We start from the raw sequence: 13,051 nt of genomic DNA, 5'->3' as shown, positions 1-13,051 counted from the left end.
TATGCAACAACTATTATTACATATCCACATAATATCTTTATTTTAAACCCATCTTACAAATCTTAAATATAGGCATAACATAACATAATCTGGCTGAAAATAACTCGTGTCACTTCCAGTTAGGGCTAATGTTGTGTAAAGAAATTGTCTTAGGTTGTTCCTTTGGAGCACATGAGTTGGAGATGGTGGGGGGAGGTGGAGAAGGGGAGTAAGAACGACTGAATGGGAACGTTTTCTGGTGAGCAACAATTAGTGGAGAGCAAACTGTGCCACTCCTCCACTCCTCCACCTCTCCACTCCCCCTCAACTCCTCGGTACCCAGACGGCTTTTGAACATCTCCCTCCTTTGCTGGGGAGGAGAGGAGAAGAAACACCTTGGCCACTCTCGCCTTCGACTACGTCACTGTGCTCACAGATTTACCAGTAAAAAACAACAACAACAACATTAAAACCGAAACGGTCCCGGCATCTCTAAGAACATCAAATTTCACTTTTTAAATTAGGATTATTGGTGTGGATTGTGATTTTGCTTTTGGAGTTCATCATTCAACATCATCATTATTGCCCTTGTCTTCATCATCATCATCATCATCATCATCTAAAAGGACTTCTGTCTTCATTTGTCAAGGTAAGTTTGACATCTTCATCTGTGCCTCATCAAAATTTGCTTCAGTTACCCCTCTCTGTTACACCTTGGGCTTTGTTTAAGTATCATGTCATAATCCAGCTGCACATTGCCACAGAAAATGCCTTCATTTATTCCACTAATTTGTAAACTTATATGTAAATTTAAAAAAAAAATTCCCCTCGGGGATTAATAAAGTAAATACCTACCTACCTACCTACCTACCTAAACAGATGCCCACTGAATGGATCATTTATTACATTGCTTAGACAATATCTGATACTGAAAATGACAAGCAAAGAAATGAAAAAGTCAAACGAACAAGAGGTAAACGCCCGACACATACAGTAGGTATAATCCTTCTGTTTCAGCTTTGTGTTTCACAGTCCTTCATCTTAAATGTGATTTAGTTTTTGAACTGGATTTTTTTTAATTTCGGTGAACAAGGGTGGAAAATTTAAGAAAGCAGTTTGTGTTTGCCATCACACACTCAGCCCGCAGTCAGGATGCCGAACAAAAAGGCTCATTCTGCTCCCTGATGAGGCTCATCACAAGCATTGGACAAGCATATTATATAAACCGTAACAAAATGAGTGACAGCAGGCAATGAAGTGATATGCTTTGTAATGTTATAATAGTGAATTTGAGTATAGTTGCGTGTAACTTAATACTTTTAAGACTTTAGCTTTTTGTGTTTGTGAATAAGAGATGAATGTAAATGGGATGTATGGACAAAAAGTGGTGCAACTTTTCACTTTAAAGCAACTCTGATCAATATATTTACACATGTGAAGGGGTTACTGGCAGTGATGGGCTTTTTCCTGGAAAAACTGCTGCAAATTGTTTGTAGGATCATCAGTTCTTCATCCGTGTGTGCTGCCTCTTTGCAGGAATAGTCTTTCTACTCAAAGAAGTATGATGGCAAAGGGCTCAAAAGTCACATGTGAGTTCCTGTTCCCTTTCATGTGAGCAATAATCCCATCGAATTCATGCAGCCTTTGTGTTGATGAGGACCACATGTCTGCTGTAGCTGACTTCATCCACTGAGCTCACGCTGTGCTTTATGGGTGCTGAGCATCACTCAGCTGTTATAATGCATGTTGACATTCCTCTGTAATTTCAGCACAACCATTTACATTGCAAATCACACCAGGTTTGATGGCTATCGGTAGTTTATTGCTCATTTCAGACAGGAGCAGGCATAAACAGTTACTTTGTGTATCCTGTAGCTATCACCACTAAAGGATGGTGGATCTCTGCTGTACAACAGAGCTTATTGTTCCCCCGGGAGAAGAATTTTAGGGATGTAAAGCCAAACAAATTTTGGCCTTAACTCATCCAACAGTCTGTACTAAGGCTATTTGCAAATACTTAGTCGCATAATTGCAATCACTTGTTGGGAAAAATTGTAAAGCTCAAGAAAAATAAATGCATTTATTTGGTGGAGGGAAAGCAGGCAACAGCATTTGCAATCAAAGAAAGAAGATAAAATATCAAAGAATCCACAATTTTTGAAATTTAATTGAACAGAAAAGTCACAAAGATGCTGTACAGGAATAACAGATTTCATAGTTACAACGGATCACATGAAAAATTCCCACGTCGTGATAAAACCACAGAAATGAATCACCTGACTGCGTTTCTCTTAACCCTGTGGAGCCTTTAAGAGTCTTTCAGCTCATTGTTTTGGTAGTCTGTGTTCCGGCTTTACTGTTTGGGTTGACTCTCACAGCTCTCATTGTGTTAGCAGCAGCCGGTGGCGGTTTTCCCCCTGTAATACTTCAGTAAAGAAAAGACGTAGTTAGACCAGCTTTACTTTTTGACATAATGCTGCCCTAGTTTTTAGCACAGCATACCAGCGCTCTGGAATCAGAGGCGTGACATGTAAAACAGTAGAGCGGCACAATAATGACTCAATATGCCCGCCTTGAACAAGCTGTATGAAAGGGGCTTTAGATGTCAAACCTCTTGTGAACCTGCTGTACTTTGCAGCACCTGCTTAAACCCAAATATCTGACAGCCACAGGTAGCTGACAGCTTGTCAGCATGTAACATTGAGCAGCTAAAAGGCGCATACTTCCATCAGGGGTTTGTGAAGAGTAGAAACAGCTAAAAGAACCAGAAACCGGGCTTCAAATGGTTTTCCGTATGTTAGCCATGTCAACTTAGAAGGTTGATGACTTATTTTTGCTACACCTCACTGTTAAATTGATATCTGCTGTTAAAAAAACAAACTTTGCCTCCCTCTTCCCTGCAGTGGTGCCATCATGTATTTGGAAAACAAAAGCAACCTGGAGATTGAAATGTCTCAGGCGTCGGCCCAAAACCATCAGGGCAGAAGCAGCCTGAAGTCACCAGAGGAAGTCGCAGGGAACTTTGGGGAGCTGCTCCTGCTGCAGGGTTTATCAGAGAGGAGAGAGACCCCGAAGATCCGCCAGTCTGCGGTTCTACCCTCCCCACAGTGCGTCCTCCACACTGACGGTTTCCTCCCCGTTCGACCAGAGGACGGGTATGAAGTGCTTCTGTTCTCTCACTGTGGTTGATTGGCAATAACTTCATTTATTATTAACAAGCATTATTGGAGGGAGAGCTACTCTAGCAACTCTAATTGGTTTCATTATAAGTCAATGGGCTGATTTCAAAGACTAGTTTGGTAATCATGAAAGTCAATCTAATAAAGTGTGAAAAGACCCAAACCAACAGTGCAATATTTGTGGAACTCACCACCCTGTTTGTGGTACGAGGCCCTAAGATTGTTTGTTCCATAATAGTGATATAAAAGGCTAAAAACAGCTCATAAATGTCCACCGTGGCGAATAAGAAAGGCTTGCTCATTACCTGAAACATCTGGGCACCGGAAAATTATACTTAAACTGGAGTAAACACTGTCAATGTTGGGATCTCCTCTCAGCTGTGAGGTTTTATTCCAAATTCTTTCTTGGTGGGATTAACTCAGAATAAACTATAGAGCCCACGTTCATGGTAATGAAGCAGCGTGTCATCTGGTGGCTCACTGATGTGTTCTTAATAGTGTCAGGAGGATGACAATGAAGCCCTACGGCAGAGAAGGTGAAATTATACGCCTACCTGGCTACCACTGCAGGCAATAGTTGTTTTCATTAATCCATTCATTGTTGGTTTTGGCCATTTCATGAGATTTAATAATAAAAAGAAAAATATAGAAAATCACCTCCTGCCTCATGCAGATGGCGGACTGATCGAGTTTATGTAGTTGGAGAATAATGGTGTTCAGCTGATATTGCTATATAGTCCTTGTTAGCCGGTAATGTTTTTTTCCTAGTGAATGTTCAACTAAACTGAAAGCAGCCTGACCAAAGACTGCTTGTATAATGTATCTCCATTAATTCTACACAAAAATTCATCTCTAAAAAGGGCGGCTTATTGTATTGGTTATTGTTTGTCAGATTGTCATCAAAAAGATGACGCCACACCGTTCACAGCACTAAGACTTGGTGTTTGGCTCCCCTCAGCTCGATGGTGTTATTTTAGTATTTTTCAGCTTGTTGTTTTGGTTTTGAAACCCACATCTTTACTGTTTTGGTTCACTATAAAGCTTTCACTGCACACCACCAGCTCAGCAAACAGTCAGTAACTAGCTGGTTTAAACAACAGAGTATTTATAGCTGCTAAAAAGCCTGTGTTTCCCTCAGGAGAATGAATACTGGACTAATATTAGCCAGGGGGACATAAACATGAATCCAAATGAATGCTGATGTAATTTTGCAACAGCTGATGTGTAAATAAGTGTGTGCTAACAAGCTAGCTATATCAAGTAAAGGGTGATAATATCCCAAAGTTTTGCTCACAGCTGGTTTTCACTGCCACAAATTGTAAAAAGAAAAAAAGAAAGCCATCTTAAGCAAAAAGCTTGTGTTTAAAGCTCTCGGTTACTAATTGGTCTAGATTCCACATTGACATTATTCTTTTTGTATACTAGTTTTGAAGATTAGCGCTAATTCTCTCTCCTTACTGGGTTTTTCTGGAGTGAAGACATGACAGATATTTGAACGACACATCCAGAAACATATTACACATGGCCTACTGGATAAATCCTCTGGAGAATGTATAAACATACGTGGAAAAGACCTGAGCTTCCTATGTAAGCTTGAACATTCTCACACACAGACCTAAAGGTGTGTGATCTGAGACGCTGAGGGGGGCTAATCTCAAGCCCGTGGCTGTGATGTTATCAGGATTAAACTGGGGGATTTTGTGCTTCATGAACTAAGTCAAAGTTGTACATGATAAAGAGTGGACTGCAGCTGATACTTGTGTGTCTCCTGTGGTGGATCAGATTTGCTGTTTTGTATTTGATATTTTACAGTCATCAGGTACTGTAACCTTTCCTGCAGTTTACTCTTTTCATTTCAAAATGATGAATGAAAAAGCTGAAGAATGAGGAAAAAAAAAACAAAAAAACCCAGAAATGATCAAGTTGTCCGGTGATGGTTAAATTAACAGACGTAAATGAGATCATAAGACTGAGCTGATAGTTTCCTTTGAGAACCTACCCTGTTCACCTGCTGCCTGTAGTTTCCTGTTTACGGTAATAAAAGCTGTGAGGGATTGCTGCTGTTAAACATTTGAACATGATTGCATCTGACAAGTTGACAATATTTTTCCGGCCCAGAGGCTCATTCCTCGGCAGAAAGAATGCTGCAGCGGCGGTAGCTGTCAGGTTGTCTGTCTGGCACTTTTAACTGTGTTTGAACACAAGACTGTAAAACATGCTTGAAGACAGGTTTAGGCTGAACTTAATAGGCTTAAGGAACAGCAAACTGTTGCGTAATATTGCAACTTCTTTGTAAAACAGTTCTTTGAAGTAGCAAGACCACATTGTATGGTAATTTAGCACTTTGTGGTTCCTGTCATGCTCATTAAAATTAATGCTGCCGCTTTAAACTTTAAAGCAGCTATCATTTGTTTTTATACAAACATTGAATAAAGACTTTTGACTTCTGGGTTTCATCTCAGTGTTTTAGCTTTGAAGCCCACAACTTGCTGTTTTTGTTCACTCACTTTACATATTCGTATCATTTGTAGCTGCAGTTATATTCAGCAAAGAGACAGATATTTCCCTCAAGAGTTGATGCAGAGCAAAACCAACCTAAGATATTGGATATGGCTAACTTATTAGTAAACAGTCGCTGGATTGCACGTGTTCATTCTGCCCCATGTCCAATGTTTACTCTCCATTTCAGATATTGTTGCGATGAAAAATGCGCTAATCTGGAGCAGATTGTCCCAAAAATGTCAATATAATTTGTTGAGTTAATGTGGGTTTTTGGCTGTCAATTTATGTGAACTGGAAAACATTCTGAGAAAATTGGGATTTAATTTTTGATGAAAAAAATATTATACTGCAAATCACAGAACTAGCTGGAAATATTTGAATTCTCAACTTTTTTGAATTATAACTTAAATGAATGTATTAGATTTTGTTTAAAACTGTTTTAAAAACTGTTTTAATAATAATAATAATAATAATAATAATAATAATAAAACATGGGTTCTTTAGGTTACAAAAACAATTGTGAGTGATATAAGTGTGACGCCAGCAAAGAGTACATTTTATAATAACATTCATTCAACACATTGTATGGACAAAAACAGTGTTCAGTCTCTTCCAAAAAAAAAAAATCACCCCAATTGAGGAAAGTACCTAAAAACAGAACTTAATATGATATTATGACCAGGCATTTTTTGCAGGAAGTTAAATCCATCCAAAAACGTCAGTTTAAAAAAATAATGTGGTAACATTTGACCTTTTTCTCTGCTGGTCAACACTAATCACAGTGACTGGACACTGTAAGTGCATTAAAAACTAAAAACTCCTTCTAATTTCAATTTTCCTTTCCTTTCTGTCTGAGCTTAATATACTTTAAACACTTAGTGAAGTGCAATCTCTGCCAAGTCACATTTGGGGGACAGAATCAAAGTCAAGACAAGGAACAAAAGAGGGGAGGAAATATTTGTAGACATGCACTAAATCTCCTTATAGTTGTATAACATTATCGAGGAGGATTAACAGAGCAGACTTTCCAATTGTGTAATCTACTCCATTATCCAACACCCTTGTCACATTCACTGCTTCAAAGCACCCTGTCTGCAACGTGCTTGGTTATGCCTACCAGACTTGTAAGACAACAACACAAGTAAGGTATTATGAATTAGACATTTCTCCCCCTTGCATGACAGGCAATATAACCCCTTGAGGGGGTTATATGAAAACCCCTCAAGATTATAAGATTAGCAGAGGAGGACCCTTCATTTTTACAAAGATTTCTGTCTAACAGTTTTTCCTCAGTGGGCTCCATTACACAATTGTCATGACATCTCTACTGTTTCAAAGTAATTGTTGAGATAACAGTGGGCTTGATGAAAGTGTTTTTTTTTTTATGATTAATTAACCACTCACTGGCCTGCTTTTTAGGCATATGATGATGGAATAGATGGAGACAGATATTTTGTGTGTGCGTGTACATGTGTGGATGTGATTGTTGGTTCAGACCCAGCAGAGAGGCAGGTGCTGCTGCAGGCAGCCACTTGGGGGCTACAGTGCAGCAGCAGGGTAACACAGACCCCTTAATGATCTCCTCGGGTCTTGAGTCACCAGCTGCTCACCCACCTTTGTGCCAGCGGGGGGTGACAAAAGGTCTGGCATGCTTCTTAAACTGGTGACTGACAGCTGAGGGTTTCTCTATTGGGGTCAAAGTTCACAAAAGCTCTTAGTTTCTCCCTGTTTTTCTGCTATTTTTATTTTATTTTTATTTTTTTAACTCATTGTATTCCATTGCATTTCTAGTTTCAGGCAAAAATTCAGTGCTGTTAACATCCTCAGAGGAAAAACAAATTCAGCCAACATTACAGAGAGGTCGTCTCTGCTGAAATTCTCTCAAGATGACAGGTGAGTAATTCTTCAGGCGATACATGGTAGCTCCTGCATGGAGCCCCAAATGGCTCAAAACAAAACAGCAAAATAATTAAACTGATAAATTGTGTAAAAAAGTTGTGAAAAATTATGAAAGACAAAACCATACAACCGAATAGGACTTTTACAAATGTCAAGTTTGGAAGCTCTGTCCAAAATCCCTCCCTTGTTTACTCATTCACGACAATGGAAAGTCAATAGTTTACTCAATAGTAGGCAAGAAACTACGATTTTGCACGCTCACTTATCAACTTGTTTTTGTATCATCACTGTCACCTGTTGAGTCGAACAACAGTCATTTAAGATCTATAAAATGTGTAATTGTTCGCAGAAAGTAGCGTACCTGCTATGGACACTTCTTTTAATATTTAGGGGACACTATTGCAAATAAATTCACATACAGAATCCGAACACTTCAACCAAAAGGTGGACAGTAAATGTAGAGCGCTGTACAGAAGTGATTTTGGACACAGCTTATTCTGGCCTACATCATCTGCTAGCTAAAGCTTGGCAGCAGTGTGATTAGCTGAAAGGTGAGGGGGCTTCGACTGGGGACAACTCACATGAAACATGAAATGAATTAAAAGTGACATTATGAAATAAAATGTGGAACACAAACCTCACTGGAAGAAGGCCATTAACTCCAATTAGATAAAGTACTGTTGAAGAGTGATGGCATAACTTTGCATAATAATGAGTTATAATAATGACAATGGCTAATTTATATAATTTACTCAATTTATGAAGGCAATTTGTTTCACAATATATTTTATAATGAAGACTTTAGGGCTCCATAAAGTGGACTGTTTGTTAAACTCTCTTTTCAGAAGCAGTTTTATAAACCTTGTAAAAAAAGAAAAGAAAAGGAGATTATGTACTTTGCTTTTAATGTTTCGTGTTCGGCAGAATCACAATGGCATGCCAGCAGTTTCATTTAATGAAACAGCTCAACAAATAACACCGTTGTAAAACCCTTCCTACATTGATTCAATCAGCAGTGGTACGACTTGTGTAAGAAATTTATGATAACGGGGTGCGTGTCTTTTAGAGATGTTTTTGCTGTTCAGTAGTAAAAACATTTTTCAATTTAAGAGCTTGACAAGATCTACAGCTGCTGTCTTAATGCCAGTATTTATTCCAGTGTTTATTTCTGCACCATGACTGACAGTGTTTATTCCTTGCCAGTGTAACCTACATGACCCTACATAACCCCAGCTTTGTTGGAGGTGAAGAGCACTGGGACAGCGGCTCCTTGGACGTGGAGAGACGGTATCGGCTGGGCAGCGAGGTCACCAGCCTCTCCTTGTCCCGCTGCGGCTCCTCGGAGAAGTACGACGCTGTGGACAACATCAACTTCAGACTCGCCAGCAATGTGAAGTGAGACCTGTCATGTTACCAGGAGAAAACTATGACTGACTGGAGTATTTCATATACTGTGTTTTATATCTCTTCCTTTTAATCTCTAAATATAATGTCGAGACTTGAAGAGGGGAAACGATCAGAAAAAAGTAGGAAAGATTTGAGAAAAGTCCAAAAAAATAAAGATTTTGTTATTTAATGTTGGGACTCCACAGATTCCTTGTGTGTCCCCCTTTAGGGGCCCAACCTCTGAGTGTGAAAATGCTGGTATACAGTACCATCATACTAATCTCTATTCTTTTCTAATGAATATCCACTTTTTTGTCTTGTCAGATGCTGCTTCAGAATCGCCAAAATCGCCACTATCTTTGCTATTGTCGTTCTTTGCAGTGTAAGTGGATACGTCTCCCAAAATAACACACCTTTATCACATAAATCACATAAAAAACAAGTTTGTGCTAAAAGTTTAGTTTTTTCCCCTTATTTACACAACATCTTTATTCTTATGAAAAGGGGAAAACAGTTCGCTTGGCTCTGTCGAAAGTTTAAAAAATACATCTGAGGCTCATTAATGAGAAATTTAACAAAAAAAGCAAAACAATGGTTTTACGGTTTTATAAGCAAAAACGATTTTATTGGCAAAAAGCAGTTCATCCAATCAACTCTTTTTCCCGTGACATCACTGTGAACACACGATTCTTAAACCACAAATTCTTTTTTTTTTTTTTTACATTTCTGTACGTGCAGACAGGATAAATCATGTTGATGACTGACCTTTACTGTGATGTGTGGTGAAGGTCAGTCATTACTGTCATCACTGGCTTATTACTGAAGCTGAGCATTGGTAAGGCTAGCTGCTTTGCCCTGTCTTCAGTCTTTACTAAGATAATCACCTCCTGGCTTTAGCTCACTCACTGGATTAAGTTAAATGAAACAGCATACTTTTTATTTTTACCATCTGAGGTTTAGCAAGGCAACTTTCCTACATAATGCATTGACTGAATTTATACAGCGGCGTAAGTACAAGATATTTCCCATATCATCTATTTTCTCAGCGTTACAGGTGACTTTTGTCTGGTTTCAGCTGTTCTTCAGCATGTATCCGGATCGAGACAACCCCTGGAGGATGTTGGCAGTCTCTCAGACAGATAGTTTCTGTATCCTTTCTCACCGCTTTACAGAAGACACACGTGGCGATTTTGTGTTATGCTGTGTCGTTAGGACTTTCAATGCTGCAGGAAAAGATAGATAAATGGGAGTGGTAGAAATCCTAACAGGTGAGGTATTCATGTAGCTGCTGTGTTTCTTCAGTCCGTGAGTTTTATTCTAGGAGGGAGGATCGTATTTTCTTTATCACGTGCTCGTCTGCCAGTCTCGTTTCAAATGTAGAAACATACATTCAACATGTTCACATTTTTCTCTTGACCGTCCTCGACTCACAGCAATGAATCTAACCGACTTTCGGGACAACACCTTGCTGAAGCTACAGGTGGCGGGGCCTTTCGCAGGACAGATGATAGACCTCAACCGCGAGGAGTTCATCCTGATCCAGGTGGAGCAGACTGAGCAGCCAGGACAGCGCAGGAGGCGAACGCAGCAGGTGAGATCCTCTACCAGACGCATTTTCTTTGCCGTTTCATTTGGGAAGCGTCGACTGATGAAAAGCCAACTTGTTCATCTTCTGTTGTTTGTGAACAGGTGACTCATAATTGGAGCATTCCTCTAAATCTGGAACGAAGTGACCAGATGGTGTTAACAAAAACCTTTGAGATGGTCAGCAGGTAGTCACAACACTGGATGACACTGTGTTGATTTAAACCAGTTGATTTTTAATGTATGTGGACCTAAAAGTAATACAATCGCTCTATTTGAGTTGTCACCTCATGACTAGGGGGTTGTACACAAAAACCTGAACACCTGCACACTTACACACCTACACTCAGCGATGTCACATCCTGGAGTAGTCCTCTGCATCCCTGCAACAAGGTGGAGTTTTCTCGTAAATTAAGTTTCTGCTTTTGTGAAATGTTAGTTCAGTATGTCTTTAAGGTCTAACAAATGTGTTGAATGCATTGCTTTCCTCATATTTTCACAGCTAATGTTTCTTAAAAGTTTGAGTCTCTGGAGCGATAGGCTTTTTGGAGCCAGCCCCTAGTGGCCATCGGTGGTCTTGTAGTTTAAGGCAGTTCCGCATTGGCTTCACTTTCTCCCTCTATATCACTGCCTTGTTCGGTAGCTGGCAGTCTTTTTCTTTCCCACCCTTGCTGCTGTACTACTACTGTTTTTAGTGCCACCTGTACGTCAGTGCAATATGTGAAAGGACTGGCAGGAATGTACACAAGGACATGCAAAAACAAACAAAATGAGGAAAGCATTGCTCCAGCACTAACAGTGGTCAGAAGCCCCAGCAGGAACATTTAAACCACTGGAGGTCGCTAAAACAGGATTTCCAGATGCCGTCCACCTGGCGTCATGTAACTATAACTACAACTAATAAAAAATACTCAAAGATAAGTATAGGTTTAATACCTCTCAGTTTTCATTTACTGTTTATTTTATTTATGTATTAGAGTAAAATGTACCAATATTTCAGCTAATGTCCATAGCAATATGCAATTTCAGTGATCGTATGAGCTCATCAGCTTTCATCCTGTGTGAAGTCAAGTACTAACATTTATAAATCAGCAGTCATAAACTGGAAAACATGAAACAGGTTTAAATGAAGGATGTAGCATGATATAGAATCAAAGAGTCATATATTAAATAATAATGAATCTATGCAGTATATTAATAAATTATATCAGTTTCCACTCTGACAAGATGCATCAAATGCTTTAAAATTAGCCTCACTTCAGGTGTACAGGAGTAATGTCTAACTCATCAGTGAAACCCACTGGTGACACAGAACTGACACTTGGCATTTTTTAAAGAAAACTTGTGACGGGAAGTTACTTTTCCCACAAGAAAACCGTTTTCTTTTCAATAAAATGCCATATAATGTTACATCATTGTGAAACACTGGGAAATCACAGAATATTTTAGGGTTTATCCACTGCTAAGATTTCTGACAGCAATTCCTTCTTTGATTTCAAACCTGCAGTAAACGAACAACCCACACACTGTTCTCGTCGTCGTGCTGTTTTGTTTCCCGCACAGTGACCCCATCATCATCTCGATTCAGGCCTTCCTGCAGGATAATGAGGTTGTGCCGCTGTCTATGACCCACCAGGCGCTCTATGTCAGTGTGGAGACGCAGGTGGCCATCTCTGGAGTCATCTTGGCCGGGGTCTATGTTCTTATCATCTTTGAGGTAAATAACCTGCGATGCTCGTGCTCTTCTACGGATGATGAACGAGTGGGTGCTCAATATCCGCTGCCTAGTTTGAAATGTGTAACATGTGTAGCTCCGTGCAGCTTGAAAGGAAGAACACAACTTGTGTGTGTGCAGACATTTCTTTAAGAATGATCTCAAATTTACACCCAAAATAAAGAGGTACCGGATTCATGTTGTATCAGAGTTATCAGTTCCTGACTCGTCAATAGTTTTCACGTCAGCATCCTGGTCAAAAAGACCACCAAGAAAATAATATATCCACTTTGGTGCTGAATTCAAACAGCCTCTTCTCAGAAAACATTTTGACATGTCACAGTAGGAAAACACAGGTGTGAATTATAAAATGAATCATGGCTGAATTTCATTTAGCTGCTTCGCTGATATTGTTGATTCTGGCTCACGTTCACACCGTTATGGCCTGCTGGGACACTTGAATATGAACAGAGCCATCGGTAACATTATTAGCAACAGCTGTGCTTCCCCATCTCTGCCAAATCAAAATGGCTGCTGTGAAAAGCACACCATAAAGGCCCTACACACTGCAGCACATCCCCACAGGTGTTTTAATTGTGCCTGCTTGGACACCTTTGTCTGGCGTGCAGGGCGTGCTCATCTGACGGCTCTCTCACGCTTCTGTTATTTTTTATTGAATCATGGATGTGCTGCAGCTGTTAGAGCAGGACAATTGGGATTAGTTATGATTGACCTTCAAGTGGACATGGGAAGTCGTGTGCACGGTATGTTTCGCATTCAGTTTAGCAAGCTAGCAGGCAGGTAACGT

At 39.7% G+C, this 13,051-nt stretch overlaps 1 protein-coding gene across 2 annotated transcripts in view; it reads left to right on the top strand.

The window, feature by feature from the left end:
* Nucleotides 1–2,892: 2,892 nt before the first annotated feature.
* The window catches only part of oca2 (oculocutaneous albinism II), a 47,385-nt gene continuing 37,226 nt past the window's right edge, over nt 2,893–13,051 (top strand). The window contains exons 1-8 of one of the 2 annotated variants that reach the window (XM_069703927.1): nt 2,893–3,134; nt 7,458–7,553; nt 8,763–8,954; nt 9,270–9,327; nt 10,021–10,093; nt 10,379–10,536; nt 10,635–10,717; nt 12,093–12,246. In XM_069703927.1, coding sequence (XP_069560028.1) covers nt 2,893–3,134; nt 7,458–7,553; nt 8,763–8,954; nt 9,270–9,327; nt 10,021–10,093; nt 10,379–10,536; nt 10,635–10,717; nt 12,093–12,246 — 1,056 coding nt within the window. Of the gene's footprint in view, nt 3,135–7,451; nt 7,554–8,762; nt 8,955–9,269; nt 9,328–10,020; nt 10,094–10,378; nt 10,537–10,634; nt 10,718–12,092; nt 12,247–13,051 lie in introns of both variants that reach the window. The other variant, XM_069703926.1, reaches the window with a different exon arrangement.

The sequence above is a fragment of the Brachyistius frenatus genome, unplaced genomic scaffold, assembly GCF_029030835.1.
Source record: "Brachyistius frenatus isolate BFR_SWC_R1_liver_20210118 unplaced genomic scaffold, ASM2903083v1 Contig_49, whole genome shotgun sequence".
Classification (NCBI taxonomy): domain Eukaryota; kingdom Metazoa; phylum Chordata; class Actinopteri; family Embiotocidae; genus Brachyistius; species Brachyistius frenatus.
Note: the sequence above shows the minus strand (reverse complement) of the source record. Positions and strands in the feature narration are given on the sequence as shown.